Here is a 22,847-nt window from a genome sequence, read left to right on the forward strand (position 1 = left end):
TTTAATTCAGCATCTCCCTTGAAGAACATCCTGCTTTACTGAGACCCTAACATTAGATTTCGGTTACCTCAGACACTGATTTCAAAAAGGAAAGGAGGCCAATGGCTGGATATATGATGTAACAGGATCTCAATTTTGTCAGAGTTTGTTACCTGATATTTCAACAGGCTTCTTTCTCATTGGAAAATCTCAACCCTCTATATCAAATTTATTGTCTTTCTATCTTTAATTCAAATCAGAACCTTTAATTTCCATTTAAGTTAAAGTTCCCTTTTACTTTCTTTTAGAGCAAAAGATTCTTGAGACTTAATAATAGAAAATCTAGGGTACTATCTTTGACGAGTAAAGAAAAATAAAATTCAAAAATAAAATCTAGCAGTAGATAATATTACACAAACCTTGACCATTATATCTTAGTTAAAAGAAATTATTTTGACTGACATGGAAAACTATAGACTGAAATGTACCATTTTTAAAAGTAGGAAAAAGTAAAAAATATTGTTTCCCTTTGTGAGATTTTATATATATATATGGAGAGAGAGGGAGGGAGAAAGAGAAAGAGACTGATTTTTTTCCTCCTAGGAGTCAGGTTAGGTTTCACTAATCACAGTATCAGTTCTAACATTGCCACTGATCAAGAATGTTCTTAGTATAAGCAGGAATTTTAAAAAATAAGATTTTTTTTTGGAGAAAACTCTCACATTTATGTAGTACTGATTTTACCCATTCTTCTTGGCTTATTTTTGAACTCCTACAGAATCACAAAAGTCCTTTACATAATCCAATGGGAGGGAAATAGGAAAATAAAGACAGACTCTAGAGTCAGGGTTATACTGCCACTCAGGAAGGCCTCATTTGATATAAAATCTCCCAACTAGTACTATTGAAACTTTAAGACATCCATGAATTTTCAAAAAGAATGAAAAGGATTAAAACTTCATAGGGATAAAAAATCCAAAATAAAGATGCTAGGCCTATGAAGCTTGACTAATAATTCATAAAAGGTAATTTAAGTAGCAAGTTACTGTTAGGGGCAAACTGTCTTTAAAAGTATTCAGTAGGAGACTATCTAAGATGATGAGTGAAGCAAATATTTAATTCAGGTTTTATGATGCTAAATAAAAATTATGCAGAGTTGTCAGTTAAGCTTCTTAGCAAAACATTACCATCAAGTCTGAAATACCAAGACTACAAACTACTCTAGCTAAATCCAACTGGCCAGCTTTATCAATTCCACAAAAATTAACAAACACCCCTGGCAAATTCAAGATAGCCTCTGAAAACGTCCACCAAATTCCTTAAATAATGATTTCTAATTCCTGTTCTATAGTCCACCTAACTACTTCAGGTCTACTACTGGCACTCTCTGAGTGTTCACCGTTTCCTTAAACACTGAGATCCTTTGCCAGCCACTTTTACTGAATGGCAACTCAGCTTTTATTCCCCGAGACATACCTTAAGTCTGTCATGACTGAGTCTGTCATGAGGTCTGTCATACTAAAATCCATTTTAGTATAAATATACAAGTAAACATTAGGCAGTGGTAGGTCATTAGAGAACCTAGTTTGGAAAACTGGTATAGATCTTTAGAAGGTTGGGAGTCCCTACACTAGAATTTAGAGATGAATCTTAACCAAGTACCTTCCAAAACATCCAGACCATTCCTACTAGAATCCCTTCTAGATTCTCTTCTAGGAATAGAAATAAATTAATAGGTTACAAACAGGGAGATTTCCATAGAAGAATACTTTTTCTGAGAAACTTGTTAAAAGGTAAAATATTAAGAAAAAAATAAAGGGCATCTTTACTTCTGTGAAAATACACCAAAAACCAGTACTGAGGAGGCTGAGGTACCCTTTTTCAAAACTGTTAAAGTAAAAACCCACATGTCTGAAACAAAAGAAAGAGTATCCTGATATTAAATTGAAACTAAAATGGCAGCACCCTTTGTTACTTTAGTATTTCATGTTCTTAATCTTATTTAGGGGGAAAAAAGGGGGGGTGTCTAACACTAGCCTTGACTGGTACTCATTTTCTCATTGTTTAGTGCAGTAACTATCAGAGTCTACTTAAATAAATATAGCAGCTACAGTGTTATAAATGTATGGTCCTCAATGCCAGTAACTTGATACTGTAGTATAATAACACCTATCAGCACTTCACACGGACATATTTGCTATCCAAAATATACATTAAACTCCCAACTCTTCTTCACATGAAAATCAATTATATCATTTGCTGGGACTGACATTTTAAAGCCATTGTTATACATCACAGAAAACAGCAGACCAAATTTAGCATTCATGATATAGTTAGTGAGCAAGGACAGGAATAGAAAGGTCATTTTGAGTTTCATGGCCATTGAATTCAAAACAACTTTTAAAAAAATAAGTAAATAACATCAGGAATTCTACGCAAGAAGTACAATAATGAAAACCAATTTCAAAAAGTATTTGCCTCTTAGTCTTTTAGCTTAAAATTCTAAGCACAGATTTCTTAAAATTAAGTTTGATATACCAACTTGTTAGTAAGCAAAATAGAAATATACCATACATATTCTTTTAAATCAATCAACCTTAAACTAGTAATGTTGAAACTGTAAGAAAGAAACCCTAAAAAAGAACTCACTTCAAAGGTAAAGCTTTATATTAAAATTTTTTTCTTTTTCCTCTGTAAAAGTCCTTCCAAATAGATTTAAATTATGGGCTTCATTCTAGCGCAGGTGAAAATAAGTAACTGAAAATTAGGTAAAGCAGTAAATAGGGAAAATGTATCTACAGCTCTTCCCTGGATCCTAAAGTTTCCCACATGAAACTGCAACTCCCACAGATAAAGGAAGATGTTTTACTCATATTGAACAAGCATACAGCAATCAAGTTTTTACCATCTAGGACACACCATTTTCTTCTCTTGTCCATGTTCCTGACTACTATATTCAGTGAAGTTTCAATGTAAAAAACCAAAAACATATATATGTGTGTGTGTGTATATATATATATGTATATATATACACACACACACACACACATATATATATGTTACAGAAATATTTTGGAGGAGGAGGGAGGGTTGGGAGAAAAAATGTACATACTATATAAATATTATTTCATGTAAAGAACTTTGAGACAGTGTTGTAAATTGCATTTCAGACACTTCAATATAATAAACATACAAAATACAGTACTTTCTTAGTTTTCTGGCAGAGGGACAAAAGATTTCATACCTGTTGGAGGACATGGGCTCAGGTTTTAGGCTCAAAATACAGTAAATTGGCAATAAGAGTGGATTACAGGTAAGAGAGGAACTATAGAGATAATCCATTCATTTTCATGAGCAGATGGAATTCTGAAAGGTTAACAACAATGCCCACTGGAAACAATCTGTAATATTTATACTATGAACCAGTGCAAAAAAAAATTTAAAATGCAATTTTCATGAGTTAAAAAGTGCAAAGCTCCCCTGAATCCAATGTTACTGGTGAACTTGGTTTTGACAGCTTCATAGTACTTTTTAATACCGTAAAGTGAAATCAATAAAAAAAGTTTTCCAAAACTTTTCCCAACATTTCAGTGATTTAATTCATTTAAAATGTTCAAAGTCCTAACTGTCTTTGTCACCATAACCCTAATTTTAAAAGGAAAGTCACTGGTGATAAATTAGCAAAAATTAAAAAAAAAATGTTATCACATTTTCCTAATTCATTTCAGTTAATGAAAATGGGTACCTAAGCAGTATGATTTCTCAATAAACATGATTTATTTTTGAAGAATTTAAATATCTTCTAAATTTTAATCTATTCATGGTCATTTCTTAAATCAAAGTTCAACTTTATTTTTAATATTCATAGTCAGACTCATTTAGGATATTAACTTCCTTCATTTTCATTATGATATTTAAAGACATGCTTAGATTTGAAAATTACAAAACTTTCCTTCTGAAATTAAGGCGGTGTTACTTTCCTCTTTTAAAATTATAGAGGTGCCTGTTTCTCCCACTATCTGTGGTAAAGACATCAAACAGACACAGCTTTCCTTTAAAATTGCTTATTGCACTAAAAGACAGCAAAAACAAGTTGTCAGTTCTTCAAATAAACATGATTATATTTCCATAAACGATGTTGCCAATACAGTTCTATAATTATTAAAGCACTATCCTAATAAATAGAAAAGGAAGCTATACTTCAAAACACATACATATATGTTTATATATACACACATACATATATATAAAAATATATATATGAAAATCACATTAAGGTATGAGAGGCAGCAAGTAACCTAGCAAAAAAAAAAAAATTATAAAAACCTCAATAACCCCCCCTCTCTCTCTACCCAATTTCAGAGGTCTCGACCCTACAGAGTTCCAATCATTTAAAATATTTACCCTTTATAAAAGCTTTAAGGGATTTCCATGTATAACCCATAGAAACAGAAGGCTGTTTAAATACATATCACTTATAGAGAGAAAAAGTTAAACTTCTGACAGGTTCTATATTTATAGCAGCTTTAACAAACTCACTAAAGAAAAAGAATAGTTTAGGTTGCTACTGCTTATGTACACATTGCACAAATGGCAAATGTAAGTTCAGAGCTGGAGGGGGAAGACACAAACTCTCACAAAAACACATACACACACACATAAAATAACTTTGTTTCTTAAATAAGCAATATCAAGAATTGAGGACTCAGAATGGTGTATGAGACAATAGACAGGAGTGGGTGTGCAAAATGAAAGTCTAGTTTGTCATGCTTCATATTCAAATTAACCGGATACATGAACATTTGAATGTCACTGGTAGGATTAGGGAAAAATATATAGGCGATAAAGGCAAGGGAGGTAGAGAGAGAAATAAAAGTGGTGGTGGGAGGATAATAAAAAGGAAAGGAAGTTCCCCAATGGAATGAACTATAAAACATACACAAAGAACATATATATCTATTATCAGTGTAGATCCAGATATATATGCATATGAAGTATACATGTATATATTTAAAATATACACAGATACCTTTTACAAGAATACACGAATGCACGTTAATTTGTTTGCACACGTAATTGTGAACAATCACTGATTATTCATGTAGGCATGTTTTTTTTAAAACCATCATTTACCTTTCCTTTTTTTTTTTTTTTTTTTTTTGCAAAGATAGTTGTGCTGCCAAGCAACTTGAGGTAAAGGCATTAAAAGGGTTAGACTACGAGAAAGTGAAAACAAAACAATGGCGACACTTCCTACAGGAGATTGCACAAAAAAGCAGTTGGCTGGTTTCATATTGCATAATGGTGCTGTGTTTCTCCATGAAGTAAACAATCTTGCTAGTATCAACATAAAAATCAGACCCTGGTCCCCACAGTGTTGGTTTCTGTATGGCTGCAGGCATCCCCACCTAACTGACTCCACTGGAAACATATGTTGTATGTCGATCTTTCAGTTCTTCCTCTCCGAGAACATCCTTGGACGTTTTAAGCAAAGTACATTGTGCGTAAGGTATCTTGGTGAATCTGTACAGCCTTGGCAAGAGCTTGTGGATCTCGCCCATTGCTCTGTCCTGAAACGTGACTTCCTTCAGCACTGTAAAAGAATTGGCAATGAACACAAAACAAATCCTATTCTGATGTAGTAATTCTGGAAAATATTATTTGTTGTAGAAAACTATAAGAATATTTTTAAAAGTAGAGGCTGGTATAATGAATTCCTATATGTCTATTACCCAGCTTCAATAATTAACTCAAGGCCAATTTAACTTCTCTCACCGCCTAGGATTATTTAAAAGCAAATCCCAGATATCCTATAATTTTGTCAGAAAAATCATTTTTATTATCAATAATCTCTCCCTTGAGTTAATTTGGTAAAGCAACTAAATCACAATATCATTCTATTACTAATAAGCCTAGACTGCAGATTATAATGGGAACCCTTATCTTTGGCACCTAGTTTTATCATTGCTTTTCATACGGATCACTGACTCCTCTAATAGCTTGTGGAACTTTAATTCTAAATGGCAGTACTTATGGCAGAGAGGCACATACTGACATGGAAACACTTAAACAAATTTCCCAAGAAAATCCTAACATATAGGCCATACTTAGATTTGGGTGAGAGTCTGTATTTGTTATGCTTTTATATTACCTGTCATGTTCTTTGTCTACGAGATGATATCTGGCTCTGAATGCCACCAGGTGAGCATAATACGCTGGTGCAGGTATAGAAACAGATCGTGTACAGCGCACATAAGTGTGGCAGAGCTGGTAAGTTAGCAGCTGAAGTTCATCTGCATTAAAGCAGTTATCATCCCACAAAACATGATAGTGTGAAGGACGGCTGGTACCCTGTAGACAAGGCAAAGACACATTCTGTTGATTTCTAAACTTTTAAATAAATATTCAGCACAGACTAAGTTATATAAAAAGCCAGCTTTGTACATTAGTAAAATATATTCTAATTTAACAATTGATTAAAAAACATTTAGTTGATTCTGGGCATATATCCAAAAGAAGTGTAAGCAAGGACTCGAACAGATATTTGCACACCTATGTTCAAAGGAGCAGCATTATTCACAATAGCCAAAAGGTGGAAGTAACCCAAGTGTCCACTGATGGATGAATGGATAAACAATATGTGACATGTAATACAACGGAATATGACTCAGCCCTAAAAAGGAAGAGATGTCTTTGATACATACCGTGACATTGGTAAACCTTGATGACATGCTAAATGAAATAAGCCAGTTACAAAAGGACAAATATCTGATTCACTTACATAAGGCACCTGGAGTAGTCAGATTCATAGAGACAGAAAGTAGAATGGTGGTTGTCAGGGGCTGGGGGAAGGGGGAATGGTGTTAGTGTTTAATGGGTACAGAGTGTCAGGGAAGATGAAAAAGTTCTGAAGATAAATGGTGGTATGGCTGCATAAGAATATGAATACACTTAATGTGATGGAACAGTAAACTTAAAAATGGTTAAAATGCTAAGTTGTATATTACGTATATTTTACCATAATAAAAAACACCAGAACATTTGCTTGAGCTCCTATGTATTAGTTACTGTGTTAGGTACTATGGAGTTAAAGAAAAACAAAGTCAAAGGTTTTCCGTCTTTTGGAAAACACAGTTTGTAGAGGAGTAGAGGAGACAGAGCGTCTACAATTATAAAACAACAAATAAATGGCTATAACACTAGTGGCACTTGGTCCCATGTGAAAATACCAAACGAAGTAATTGTGGGGGTAAGCCTTGGTTCTTTACCAAGTGGGAAATGAGTGAGATTTGGCCTTTTGGGAGACAGCAGAGAGAATGAACCACCTTAACAAAAGCACAGGGGCATAACATTTCATGGTGTACTTGGGGAATAGATAATAGACTAGTATGAACAGATTATGGTACATGAGGGGAAAAACATGAAGTTTGGAATCAGACTGAAGGACATGCTTAGGAATTTGGATTTTCACCTGTAGGTGGCAGGTTTCTTTCTTTTTTTTTTTAAACAGGAGATTTTTAAAAATGCGATGAGATTGGGCTTTATAAAAGTAACATCAGCAATAATATGGAGGATGGATTAGAAATAGGAAGAAACTGAAAGCAAAGGGAGCAGTTAGGAGGCTGTTGTATTAGTTCAGGTATGAGATGAGGGTAGGAACTAAGGAAATGGCACTGGCAAAGGAGAAAAATTAACTGGTACTTTAACAAATATTTGAGTATCATTTGTCAGACACTGTGCAAGATTTGAGGGATAAAATTCAAATGATTACCATATCTACCTCCCCCAAATTATATGTTTATAATGCACATATCAGATATCGTACATTCACATACATTCAGTATTGACTGAACACTCACTATATGCCATATCCTGTATCAGGTGCCAGGTACATAGTAATGAATGAGACACACATTCCAGAGATGAGACAGATAATATATAAATAAGACCATCAGAAATTGGGCTATAAAGACAAAGGTTTTGATTAACTACATCGGGGAAACATTCCTGTCTTTAAGATTCAAAATGACCATTTGCATATCCAAAAGTTCGAGTAAAAAAAAAAATCTGTTTAACCAGCATTTCCAAAATTTATTTGAACAGAGAATCTCTCACTCCTCTGCAATATTTATTAAAAAGTCACAGTGGTATTCCTTGGAATAAATACATGGAAAGAAACACTAGGTTTAAAATATATACTTCAATGAGACAGATTTTATCTCAGAAGGCCCTTTTAACTTTGTTTTGCTAACTGACTACCCTCCATGAAATGTAACATTGATGGTCAAAAGAAGTAGATATAGAACACAGATAAATGAGTGGGACAATAATTTTAAGCTGTAAGAGTGAAACTGGATTTAGTGTATGTGAGATGTATATATATGAAGCTTTAAGATGCAGCTCTATAGTAAGGTACATCTTCCTAAAATTTCTATTCTATTCAAGGGCAAGTAGCCTAAAACAGTTTTGGGTTGCATTCTCTCAGTCCTCCTAGGAATATGAATTCACTCTCTCCTGCTGCTGGAAAGTTTGAGACACACTCAATTAAAGCTTATAACATAATAAGTATATTAGCTAATAAATTAATAAAAAATTTTCTGAAAAGAATAAGAATAGACTTGAAATTATGTAACTGAAACTTAAAGCTGTAATTCTACAATTAAACTGTTTCACATGCTCAATATCTGCCAGTAAATGTCAAAGTTTTCCATGAAGTGTTATTATTAAAAAAAACATATGCCAAAGGAACAATCGGGGATATTTTAAAGTTTTTTGAAGTTTTAGGGTAAGGACCCAATTTAGGGAGATTTATTTTATTACACTACTTATACTCTGGTATTTTCATAGCTTCTCTCATGGTAAGAAAGGTAAGTTTATTTACTGAAAGTGTCATCTAATTTCATGTGCAAACAATTTGGAGTGCAGAGAGAGGTCTTTCTCCTTTTTCTGAGATTTAAAAAAAATATACATGTCAATGGAAGTTCCTGAATTAAAACATATCATCCAAAGTGTAGGCTTACCTGTATTCCAGCATGGCTACAGAGGTAAAAATCAAACTCATAGGGGTGTGTAATGTCTGTATCAACTGTTGTTCCAGCTGGGATATTGCCACTTCTTCCGACCTGGATTTGTTTGGTTAAAGTTTAAACAAACAAGAGAAATATAAAGAATGTGTTGGAAAGCTCTTTTAAAAATGTATAAATATATAAGCTGATCCCATGATTCACTACATGCAGCTTGAAATATTACTTAAGCAGGCATTAAGAGCAGACCTTATTCTAGTCCTGGTTCCTATTCTTAAATATCGCTGAAAGTGAAAATGATAAACCACAAAGAGTTCTTAGTTTCTACTTATGCTTAACTGGTTGTTGATCCCAATATGGGTGGAAGACTTAAAACCTTTTTTTGCCATTTTCCAAGTTACTTTAGGTGCTCTAATTTGTGGTACAGCAGGTACTCTGGCTTGTGTAATTTATGAAAATTATCATTTTCCTTAGAGAACAATGTATTTTTAGAAAGAATGTGGACAACATCAACAATAGTCACCATTTGTAGAGACACAATACAGTAGTGTCAGGTACTCTACATTAACAGTATTTCTAACCCTGATAACTCTGCAAGTTAGGTATTATTCTGATTTGTTTGGGGGAAACCAAGGCTCAGGAATATAAAATCATTTGCCCACTAGCATACAGTAAAGGGCAGAACTAGGAGTCAAACATGGAATTGACTGCAAAAGCCCTATTCTTTTTATTTCACACCAGCAGTTTCAACATCTTATAAGGAAACAGACACCATGATTTTCTCTGGGTAGGTATGTGAATGAAATGGTACAAAATAATGAAAGAATCCTAATAAAACACCTTAAGACACAGCTATATATTTACCTCCACCTCCTGATCCCTAACACGTTTAAAATCATTAACTGTAACTCTAGGTTTACAAGGCGAGCAAATCAGAAACTATTTTCCTGACTCAGACATTATTTCTGCCACAGGAGGGACTGCTATCGGGCGTGAATTATAGCTGTGTAGACCAACCAGCCAGCTTTCACCAAGCACAAAACAAAGAAAACAATTTGTACTCTAATACATGATGCCTATTTGGAACACACAAATCTAATTAATACATATAAAAAGTTTTACTCCAGGTAGAGAGGAAGCAGAGTGCCTGGGTTCATATCACAGCGCCTAGTTGTGTGATGTAGGGTATTTTACCTGTCTGTGCTTCTGTTTCCTCGTTTGTAATGATCTCTAATCTATTATTAGTAGTAATATTTAGAACAAAGCGGAAAGAGAAGCAAACGAATGGAAAACTGGCATGACTAAACAGCAGACACCAGTGATCATTAAATCTACCTTAGGTTTTCCTCATCCTACTTTTGAAGGAATCTTTGGTTTTCTAGGTACTGAAATGTACCTAGTAATTTAGGGTCAAAGGCCTTTAACAACCTGGAAGCCACAATAAAACTATCAGTGCTGCTATCAGAGAGGGGGTAGAGGACGGGGATGAAGGCCACGCTGAGTCGGCCTGCCTGATCTAAGTCCTAGCTCTGTCAATTACTAGCTGTGCAACCATCGGAGGTTATTTAACCTCCATGTGTCCCAGTTTCTTTCTGTGGAAAATGGAGGATAATAATAGTAAGTACCTCAGAGTGTTGTTTGTGAAGATCAAATGAGTTCAACTGATAAAAAATACCCACAACGATGCCTACTATTATTTCTTTTTCCTTACTATTACCACCATCCATCACCACCACACTGTAACAAACCTTTATTGAGTACTGAGTACATGCCAAGCATAGTTCTAAGTGCATCACATATTTTAATTTATTTAATCCTCTCAACCACCCAAATACAGTAAATATTAGTATCATCCTAACCTTGCTGAGAAAGAAAAAGGCACAGAGATGTTAAGTTACTTGCCCTAAGTTACACAGTGAGTGTAACCAAAGACCAAATATATAATAAAGACAAGAGACACTACTTTGTCTCTCAGTCTTTTCTATTGAACTCCCTTCCCAAGGGGACACTGACACTTGAAATCCTCAGATTTCTCTGCTCCAAGGTTTGCAGGATGAGAAGCAGGGCACTGGAAATGATAGCTAGACTGCTACTTGCCTATGTCGCATACAGACAAAGAGATGTATTTCCCTATGTATTCATACCTCTTTCCTTTTCCTAATTATAAAAGTACACATGCACATTATAAAGTATAACAAATAATTATGTGAATTGTAAAGGAAGCATTGTTTAAAAGTTAGCTTGCATGAATTTCCACTAATCACTCTAGAAAGTCACTAGCTTTTAAGAAAACGAATTTTTACACAATATTTAAAAAAAGAATAGACCTTTTTTCTTTTGAACATTGAAGAAAAATATGAATAGAAAAAGCAATTTTGAAACTATGAGTTTCTTTGCAACAACAAAAAGCATTAATAGGATTTAGAACATTCTGAGTGTTATACTAGAAGTTCTGGAAAGTTAAAAAGTAACCATTAACCTATCTTGAGGCTGCTATACTCATAATCTGCTTTGTTGAAATCTGCTACTATGTATTAGAAACCCTGCTGTTGGCAGAAAGCCTTTGTTAAGTGGTCTATGAACTATGTTAGATAAGCTTGGCTTATAATAGTATTACAACAGATGTAAGATTACCCTTTCTGTCCTATCAGCACAAAATAATCGAGTGTGATGTCTCTTCTGAACCACGATGTAGGTTATTCCAGGTTGATAGTCTTTCTCCAAACTGATGCAGGCTTCTCGAATAGCGAGTAGTTCATAATATAATACCTAGAGAAGATGAAATAGAAAGATTTGATATAGTCAGTTGTTCTCTTGTACATACTTCAAAGTAAGATAATTATTTAGTCTTGGTATTTCTTAATCTCATCACTCTACAGCTCTCTATTCCAGCTTCTCTATTCTTTATACCTCTCTCTTCCATCTTAACTATTATTAGAGCATGGTCTCAGAAGTCAAGGCTTACACATAGTAAACATTTTAAAAGGAAAAATCTAAGGAAGTGTCTAGTTTGACTTTAGGAACTTGAAACTTCATTAAGCCTTCTAACTTCTGAACTAGACACCATGTTATAAACACAATGTGTGATTTAACCACAGTATTATGAGATCCCAGGCAACCAACCTGCCTAAACTGTCCCTCTGAAACACCATCCCGATAAAAGATGATACGAGTAGGTTTGAACCGAGTTGACTTATAAAATTGAATGAGAAGTTCTCGGACCATGGAGGCCAAGTCCTGGATGATCTCCTGTCGGGGTCTCTGTACCCTTACTGTGGCACAGTATCTGCTTGGGTGGGCATCCATACTACCTACAACCTAAGTTGGAAAAGGAAACAGAAATTAAGATAATCAAAACTACATGAATATGAATTTATCACAATAAAAAAATTTGAAAAAGGTACATGGATTTCATTTAAATTTGTATTTTACTAAAACTTGACTACTTACCACTGAGCACTTTGAGTATAGTAATTCCCAGTGAAGAAAAGAATAAAAGACCTAATATAGGGTCAAAAACTATTTTCCTACAAGTAGGCTGCACTTTACATTTAACAATTAGATTCTAATTTACAGATGTTCTGGTAGGCCCAAATAGTGAGAAAGAACAGAGACAAAAAGATGTACATGAAGAGAATAAGTGAAAGGAGATAAGCAAAAAAAAGAGGACCCACTGAAACCCTTGATTTCTCCACCCGGAACCATACTTAAGATTTTGGCATCATCTTAGTACTGTTAAACTTCATAAATTTAAAAAGAATTTTTCCTCTCTTGTTGTAATGTCCTAGACCAGAAGGCTTGAATCCATCGTCAAGTCTTACTGTGTTGTATTTGTGTTTTGTATCTGGTCTTTAGAGAAATTAATATTGGTTTTGAGAGTAGCTATCTTAATTTTCTCTTTCTGTGTCTTTTTCATATTGCTATGTGTTTGAAGCAGAGGGAACTTTAAAGCATGAACTTAAAGATTCACCTTGATTATAGCCACTTACAGACCTACTGAAGCATGATCTCTAGCATCCAAATATTTTAAAAATGACTACACATAATTCTGATCAGAGCCTAGGCTGAGAACCAGCTGATCACTCTGCCTTCAGCTTCTTTTCCTTCCTTTGGTATTTATACCAAAGTCATGCTTCAAAAATGGAACTTTACACCCCCATGTTCATTGCAGCATTATTTACAGTAGCCAAGACATGGAAACAACCTAAGTGTCCCTCAATGGATGAATGGATAAAGAAAGTATGGCATATATACATATACAGTGGAGGATTATTCAGCTATTTAAAAAAAAAATGAAATATTTTTTTTATTGTGCTAAAAGTGATATACAACATTACATATATTTCAGTGTAAAACATTTTAATTCGATATTTGCATACACTACATAGTGGTCACCATTATAAGTCAAGTTACCGTCCATCACCATACAGTTGATCTCCCATACCCATTTTCTTTTCCCCAATCACCCTCCCCTCTGTATTGGTTCTCTGTATCTATGAGTTTTTGTTTTCTTTTGTTCTGTTTTTTTTTAGGGAGATCATATGGTATTTGTCTTTCTCCATCTGACTTATATCACAAAAGACAAATACCATATGATCTCCCTTATATGTGGAATCTAAAAAAACAGAACAAAACAAAAACAACTGACCTCATGTGCGCAGATACAGAGAACAGACTGGTGGTTGCCAGAGGTGGTGGTGGGTGAAATTGGTGAAGGGGGGATCAAAAGGTACACACAAACTTTCAGTTATTATATAAATAAGTCCTGGGGATGTAATGTACAGCATGGTGACTACACTGTATTGCATATTTGGAAGTTGCTAAGATAGTGTATCTTGAAAGTTCTTATCACAAGAAAAAAAATTTGTAACTATGTATGGTGACAGATGTTAACTAGACTTATTGTGGTGATCATTTCTCAATATATACAAATACTGAATTATTATGTTTACACCTGAAACTAATGTTATATATCAATTATACTTCAATTATAAATATATACATACATATAGTACTTCAAAAGAGTAACTTCCTGTTAGTAATTTAAATGCCTTATTTATTTGAAACCAAAATATGGAAAATTCTTACCTTTCTCTTTTGTCTTAGTCTGACTAGAAAATAATCAAGAGTTTTTACAAAATGAGCTAAAACTTGTCTACTTATTATACACATGGGGTTGTATCTGCTTTTTCTTTATCTTCTATATGTAAAAAAAAGAACTCTGACCATCTTTCCCTTGAATGGTATCTCACTACTAAAAAATAAATCCATACCCATTCTGATGGCACAAAAAGACTCTCAAAAGCTTACTAGCCTCACAACCCGCTATGCTACACTTCAACTCCCTGAATTTCTCGAAAGAAACCAGTTTTTGACAACCTAAACTTAAATTGTATCACTGTTAAGATAATATTTATTATACCATGTGGCATTTATGACTCACATTTGTTTCTCACACTAGTCTTTAAGTTATTGGAAACAGAAGTCATATAGCAAAAATAATCAATTAATAAAATCTATTTACAAGGCCTTTGATAATGATAAAAGTGGATACAGCGTACACCGTATTTAGTTTAAATAGATTAGTAGGAAAGGATAATGACTACCCACAAGTCTTAAAGAATTCAAATATGATTAAACTTTCTTGGAAAAATGATCCCAAAATAGCAAATCCAAAGTAAGTTTTCTGAATTTCTTTCTTTCTTTTTTTCCCCTAAATCATTTTATCTTCTATAAGAACATTTTTATGACTATCAGAGATGGCTCAATAGTACCTCTAGGACACTTGAAATGTAAACAATTCATGAATAACTAAGAATACAAAGCAATGTAATTTGTTTAAAATAGATAAAAGTCAATTTTCTTCACTAATGAAAACAGTTTTGGAATCATACATGAAAATTGTAACGTTACTATCATTTTCAAGGATAAATAAGATTTATCAGATTGTGAAAACTTACGATTTATGTAAAAATTATAATGGATAGAAAAAATATATTAAAAATCTTAGTTTAATTTCTGAAATTTATCAAGAATGCCTAAAGTATGTTGACATTTTCAAAATGTTGGCAGCTGTTAAAATCAAGCAATTTTCAAGTTGGGTAAACTTAAATTGTATCACTGTTAAGGTAATATTTATTATCTGGCTTTCTGTAATTTATAAGAAATATAATTAAAATAACTGACAGAAAAGTTACAGATATAGAGGTGGGCAAAGATATAATAGGCAGATATTGAAGTGGGAGTGGCAGTAGTAAAACAAAGAATTCAGGTACAAAGTATTAAATTGGACAAAGGTGGAAGATATTTTATATTGAAAAAAATGCAATCCATAATCAATAATGTAAAGATTATGTAGGGTGCCACATGGGTACTGGACTTATCAGGGGGATCATTTCATAGATTGTGCAGATGCCTGCCCACTGTGCTGTACACCTGAATGTGAAGTAGAATGATATTGAATGTCAACTATAATTACATATACATGTGGTCATGGGATGTAAAGTACAGCATAGGGAATATAGTCAATGGTATTGCAACCGCTACATATGGTGTTAGAGGAGTAGTAGACTTGGGGAGAGGGGTTATCACCTTGTGATGGGTGTAAATGTCTAATCATTATGTTGTTTTGTACACCTGAAACTAATATTAAAAAAAGGGAATTTAAAAAAATGCAATCCACCAAGCTTATATGTAATGCATCTTTCTGTATCAAAGACACATTGAAATACATAAACAAACTTTGAATTACAAGAAGTAACTGAAAATATACAATCATAAATAGGTCAAACAGACAATTTAAAGTTGGAATCAGAAGATTTGAGTAATATAATAAATTTAATTTAATAGACATATATGGAACTTGTAGTCCCCAAACCAGAGCAGAATCATTCTTTTCAAAAACACAAAGAACATTTGAAAGTTGGCTCTCTCTATATATATTTATAAAAGTTGGTTTCAAAGAAAATATCCTTAAAATTCAAAAAGCTGAAACCAAAATATTGATCCTTGCCTAAACTTTAGATAAGATAAACCTGCCTAATGACACTCACAGCAGCGATAGAAGGCTTCTTCCCATCACCAGCTGGTGGATGAGTGACATCTGCTCCCAAAAAGATCACTGGTTGCTGGAACACAGAAGGTCTTAAACACATTTTTTAAGAGTTAGATAATTCATTTTTTTCATTATCCATTTATCTGTTTCATAATACTGCAACACAACTGCCAGATGCTGACAGAGCACAGAGGAGGTCCTATATAGACAGTTTCAAAGACCTGAGATACTGACAGCTTTGTTCTCTTAATTCATGAATCCCTGGTCAGTGAAGTAAAAGCTGTCACAATGCATATGTCTAATGTCTTATTCAGAGCAGTTTTCTGCCTTAAGTACTGCTGATGGTGGTTGCAAAGGACAATTGCTGCTAGGGTTCTTCATTAACAGGCATAAAATGCTAAACTTCCTCATATTAATCCACTAATTTGTATCGATCTTTCTTTCACTTATATTTTAAGTTTATGTAATCTCTCAAGGAGAGATTTTTAATGTAAAGGATTATGAAAGTCTACTACTTCCCCTCCCCTGGCTAAAAGTATAAATTTGACTAACACTTATTTGTCATAAAGTAGCTAGCAGTTAATTTGTTTCTAAAACTATATCCTTTAAGATTCAAATGATTATTTCTTAGTTCTTGGGCTTGTTGATAAAATTATATATTCATCTCACTTATGAATCTCATCTCATATTTCACAGGAATAGAAAATAGAGCAACATGGAAAATAGGGAAAAAAGAGCTTTAGTGTCAAACACACATAGGTCCATCCTTATTGTAATGCTTATTTGTGGTGCATACTGGTCAAGATATTTAACTCCTATTTTTTTTAAGCAGGGTGCAGCTCACAGTGCCCCATGTGGGGATCGAACCGGCAACCTTGGTGTTACTGGCACCACACTCCAACCAACTGAACTAACTGGCCACCCCAAGATATTTAACTTTTTAAAGCCCTAGTTCTTCATCTATTAAAAGGAAACGTGTTGCTCAATTCTCCCAGTAAACCTCTTTCCTAGCCATCACATCTTTATAGGTCATTACGTTTCATACCTCCTAAGAACTTTTAGATACAATGGTGACACAACAGTAACATCTGTTGTCCCACTGACTGCAGCAGTGTTGATATAGCTTCCTTAACTGATTTCCTGAATTGACATGCACCTCCCTAATCCCCCCACCTCCTTTCTTCCCTCACTCTCTAGGTGAGAAGCCTCATGATACCAGGTTGAAGATGACTATTGAAAAATGAAAAAAATTCTTCAAGCTGGGCTCTCCAGGGAGAAATAAGCTCTCAATACTTTCTAGCTAGACAAGAGATATTTTGTCTACTAAATGAAAATGAAGGTGGGAGGGGATTTTTTTTTTTACAGGTGAATCTCTTCATCTCGCCATCCCAAACTTTTAATTTTTTGCAAAATATCTATTTCCCTTTCATGGCAGGCATCACCAAAGCTGTTCCTTAAACAGATCTTAGATATGGCAATATATAGAAAAATTAAGATGTGAAAAACGAACATTTCATTAAGTGATTGGCTTATCTTACCTTTGATGAGGTACAAGGATATTATTGATCCCTCCGAGTTTAACATTTATCTTTAGGCACAAGTTTGAGAGAGTTTGAGGGGATGTTTTTATTACGTTCTTGACTTGAACACACTGTGTAGCCATACCCAAAAGTGTATCTCCTACACGTTTCACTTCCGCTATGGAATAAATGTAAATACCTCTAGTTAGAAAAAAGGTCGAACTTTACTGAAAATTAAGGTACTGTGTTTCTTCCCTTGAAATACATCATTACATTACAGGATACCAAAAATTACACCAATACTAAAACAGTGCTGTTAAAATCTAAAATATACTGCTTTGAAGGTTAGCTTAAGTATTCAGTGATAATTTTTCCAGTTGTTTTCTTCTTTGTATATGAAAGTATATTTTTATCATCATAAAAATAGTATAACACAATAACTTAAAAACCATAAGGAGAAAAATATCATACATAATCCCTTATTAGTATTTTATTGTATTCTGTCTTCTAGTAGTTTTATTTTAATGCAGTTATAATCCTGGTATATTTACAGCTTTCAATCCTATTTCAAACCTTTAATTTAAAAATACAGAGGTACTATAGTGTAAAGAATAAAAGTTCCCTATTCCTTTCTCTCTCTCTGCCATTATAACTATCATAAAGAGTTCAGTGTATATAACTTATATATAAAACACGTGGAAAACATTTTAAAATCAAAATTGAGAACATACTATACGTTCTATCTTGCAACTTGTCATTTTCACTTAATAATATAGTATGTTTTGAATCTCAATATATAGGTACCCTTATTATTTAGAACAACAGCAGTTACCCTGTTTTTAAATGCCATAAGGTGGGAATGCAGACTGGTGCAGCCGCTATGGAAGGCAGTGTGGAGGTTCCTCAAGAAATTACGAATAGAATTACCATATGACCCAGCAATCGCTCTCCTGGGTATCTACCCCAAAAATATAAAAGCATTTCTCTATAGAGACACGTGTACGCCAATGTTCATTGCAGCTTTGTTTATGGTGGCCAAGACATGGAAACAACCAAAATGTCCTTCGATAGATGAATGGATAAAGAAGTTGTGGTACATATACACAATGGAATACTATTCGGCGTTAAGGAAAGATGATATAGGAGCATTTGTGACAACATGGATGGATCGCGAGAGAATAATGCTAAGTGAAATAAGTCAGACAGAAAAAGCAGAGAACCCTATGATTTCACTGATATGTGGTATATAAACCAAAAAGAACAAGACAAACAAATGAGAAACAAAAACTCATAGACACAGACAATGATTTAGTGGTTACCAGAGGGTAAGGGGGTGGGAGGTGGGTGATGAGGGTAAAGGGGATCAAATATATGGTGATGGAAGGAGAACTGACTCTGGGTGGTGAACACACAATGGGATTTATAGACGATGTAATACAGAATTGTACACCTGAAATCTATGTAAATTTACTAACAATTGTCACCCCAATAAAATTAATTAAAAAAATAAATAAATAAAAAATAAATAAATAAATGCTATAAGGTATCTAACTAGTCATATACCGATATATACTGATATATTTTTAGCTTGCTCTGGTTTTCATTATTTCAAATGACGCTGTGAATAATATCCTTGTATATTTATTTTCGCTTGGTTGTGTAACTATAGCTTAGGATAAATTTCTACAAGTAGAATTGAGAGGTCAAAGGTATTATGTATTTAACAATTTTATAGGTAATGACAAGCTGCCCTCCTTAAAACTTTATTCATTCATTCAACAAATATTTAATGTGCACCTAACATATGCTAGTACTGTGCAAGGCTCTGGATATGCAATTGTGAGTCAACAGAGACATTGTTCCTGTCCTCACAGAGCTTATACTGTAGCCAGAAAAATAGGCTTTAATTAAATAACCTCTCAAATTTCACATCACAAGTGTGAAAGCAACATAAAGGAGAGGTACAAGATGCTTTGAGACAATCAAAGTGAGAGAATTAGACCTTGTCGAGGTCAGGCAAAGCTTCCCCAAGGAAGGGATGCCTGAATTAAAATTCACAAGGATGCACATTTGCTTGGTGGAGGGTGGAAAGCGGGGTGTGAGAAGCATTACAGGTAGAAGGAAGAGGATGAACCAAGTTCCTGTGGGAAAAGAGCATAGAGTGAGGTGAATCCTGAAGAGGTAGGAAGTCATGGATTTGAACATGCAAATTCTTCGAAGATCAGCTTAAATATCAATTTTATCAATCGAATAATGAAAAACCACTGAAGTGGGGGTGATAGGAAAAGAGATAAAAATCCGATTTATATTTTAGAAAGACACTGGTTATAGCTCCAACATGTAAAAGGCTTGCAAGTCATCACTCCTACCTCACAAGACAAAAGCTGAACAAACTGAAAATCAATGACTTCTCTTAGATCCATCAGAGCACTGAGTTCACAGAACAAACTGCCACCCCAAAATAGGTGAATGCAGAGAATCATAGCCAAGGTCAGTTTGTTAGAAGCAGAAGTTGATGAAGCCAGAAACTGGTAGGAACAATTAAACAGTAACTCCTGTAACTTAACAGAACAAAACAAATAATCCAATTAAAAAGTGGCCAAAGGACTTGAATAGGCATTTTTCTGAAGAAGATATACAAATGGCTAATAAGCACATGGAAAGAGGTTCCACATCACAAATCATTAAGGAAATGCAAAGAAAAACTATGACATACCACTTCACAGCCATTAGAATGGTTATTATAAAAATATATAGAGAGAAAATAATAAGTGTTGGTGAGAATGTGGAGAAATTAGAACACTTGTGCACTGATGGCAGGAATGTAAAATGATGTAGCTGCTGTGAAAAACAATATGGCTATTGCTAAAAAAATTAAATACAGAGTTATCATATGATCCAGCATTTTACTTCCAGGAATATATCCAAAAGAAGTGAAAGGAAGGACTGGAACAAATAGCTGGATGTTCAAAGCAGCAATATTCACAATGGCCCAAAGGTGGAAGTAATCCAAGTGTCCATTGATGAATAGATAAACACAATGTGGTATACACATGCAAGGGAATATTCTTCAGCTTTTACAAAGAAAAACATTCTGACACACACTACCACATTGATAAACCTTGAGGACGTTATGTTAAATGAAATAAACCAGTCACAAAAAGACAAATGTTGTACGATTCATTTATATAAGGTACCTAGAATAGTCAAATTAATAGAGACAGAAAGTAGAATGGTGGTTGCCTAAGATGAGGGAGGAATGGGGAGTTATTGTTTAACAACTACACAGTTTCAGTTAGGCATGATGAAAAAGTTCTGGAGATGCATAGTGGTGATGGTTGTACAACAGTGTGAATGTACTTAATGCCACTGAACTGTATACTTGTTAAAATGGTAAATTTTATGTCACATGTATTTTACCACAAAAAAGGGAATAAAATTCTGATACATGCTACAACATAGAGAAAACTTGATGATGTTATGTCAAGTGAAATAAGCTCAAAACAAAAGGACAAATATTGTACAACTGTACTTATATGAGATACCTAGAATAGGTAAGCTCATAGAAACAGAAAGTAGAATAGAGGCTACCAGAGTTTGGTGGGAAGAGGAATTATTGTTTAAGGGGGACAGAGTTTCTGTTTGGGAATATGAAAAAGTTCTGGAAATGAACCCTGGTGATGGAAATAGATAATGGATAAGTGGTAATTCACGACGATGTGAATACACTTAAAGCCAGTGGCTCAGGCGGTTGGAGCTCCATGCTTCTAACTCCGAAAGCTGCTGGTTCGATTCCCACATAGTTGCAGCGCCCTTGCAACTAAGATTGAACACGGCACCTTGAGCTGAGCTGCCTCCCGGATGGCTCGGTTGGTTGGAGCGCGGGCTCCCAACCACAAGGTTGCCAGTTCAATTCCTCGACTCCCACAAGGGATGGTGGGCTATGCCCCCTGCAACTAGCAATGGCAACAGGACCTGGAGCTGAGCTGCGCCCTCCACAACTAAGACTGAAAGGACAACAACTTGAAGCTGAACGGCACCCTCCACAACTAAGATTGAAAGGACAACTTGACTTGGAAAAAAGGCCTGGAAGTACACACTGTTCCCCAATAAAGTCCTGTTCCCCTTCCCCAATGAAATCTTTAAAAAAAAAAAAAGTTTAAGTGGTAAAGTTTGTTATATGTATTTTACCACACATACATACAAAAACTTGTTAAAAAAATAGTTAACCCAGGAATACTCCCATGAAAATAATATATCAGAAAGAATGAAAACTATAATCAAAATTTGACACCAAATGACTGACTTAAGAACCCATCACCTTTACAAATGTAGAGATCCCAGCGCTCAGACAAAAGAAGGCAAGACTACAGGAGAAACTGAAATATAAGTAGCAGCACTAAGGAAACAAAACTTAAATTAAAAAACTGTCAAATGATGACAGAGTTTTTCTATGAGAAAAATAAATGGGATGAAGGTTATAAAGTGGCTGCTTTTTAAAATAAGAATTCCAGAATGATTTAACACTTCAAAATATGTGAGTGGTAATTTGATTTATAAGTAAACATTAAACAATTAAATGATTTTTTTTTAAAGTGGAAGAGAAATACTTTCTCAGACAAATAAAAACTAAGGGAATTTGTTGACAGTAGACTTGACTTTCAAGATGTGATAAAAGAAGTTTTTCAGAGAAAAGGAAAATTAATTATAGGTCAGAAATTCAGATCTATATATAGAAAGGAAGATTAGAGAAGAATAAGTAAAGGTAAAACAAATCATTGCTTTCTTGTTCTTAATTGACTAGATAACTGTTTAAAATAATAACAGCAACAAAGTATTGGGTGGCTATAGCTTATGACTAAGTGAAATGAGTGAAAGCAATGCCATAAGGAACAGGAGAGCGGAATTAGGAATACTTTTTATAAGGTACGTACACTACCTGTGAAATGGTATATAATTATTTGACAGAGGACTTAGATTAGTTGTAAATATATAATGCAAACTCTAGGGCATTGCCTAAACATTTTTTAAGAGCAAGTATGCTGAGAGGAGAGAAAATGGAATAACATAAAATGCTCAATTAAAACTAGAAAAGGCAGAAAAAGAGAAAAAATATTAAAAAAAATAAGAATCAACTACAGGTTGCCTACAAGAAACAAAGTTTAAATATAAGGACACAGATTAAAAATAAAGCGATACAGGAAGATACATATACTATGTTAATATCAAATAAAAGAAAACTGGAGTAGCTATAGTAGTTTCATACAAAGC

General features: G+C 34.1%; 1 protein-coding gene across 5 annotated transcripts in view; it reads right to left on the reverse strand.

The window, feature by feature from the left end:
• Positions 1–5,140: 5,140 nt before the first annotated feature.
• Positions 5,141–22,847, reverse strand: part of LOC308500297 (protein argonaute-3) — a 98,736-nt gene continuing 81,029 nt past the window's right edge. For all 5 annotated transcript variants that reach the window (XM_081054700.1, XM_081054701.1, XM_081054702.1 and 2 more), the window contains 7 exons: positions 17,595–17,754; positions 16,055–16,145; positions 12,126–12,320; positions 11,637–11,771; positions 9,000–9,101; positions 6,131–6,330; positions 5,141–5,572 (listed from right to left, as the gene is read on the reverse strand). In XM_081054700.1, the coding sequence (XP_080910826.1) occupies positions 5,464–5,572; positions 6,131–6,330; positions 9,000–9,101; positions 11,637–11,771; positions 12,126–12,320; positions 16,055–16,145; positions 17,595–17,754 (992 nt within the window). In that variant the 3' untranslated portion in view covers positions 5,141–5,463. The remainder of the gene's footprint in view (positions 5,573–6,130; positions 6,331–8,999; positions 9,102–11,636; positions 11,772–12,125; positions 12,321–16,054; positions 16,146–17,594; positions 17,755–22,847) is intronic.

Source organism: Rhinolophus hipposideros, assembly GCF_964194185.1.
Source record: "Rhinolophus hipposideros genome assembly, chromosome: 8".
NCBI classification, from domain to species: domain Eukaryota; kingdom Metazoa; phylum Chordata; class Mammalia; order Chiroptera; family Rhinolophidae; genus Rhinolophus; species Rhinolophus hipposideros.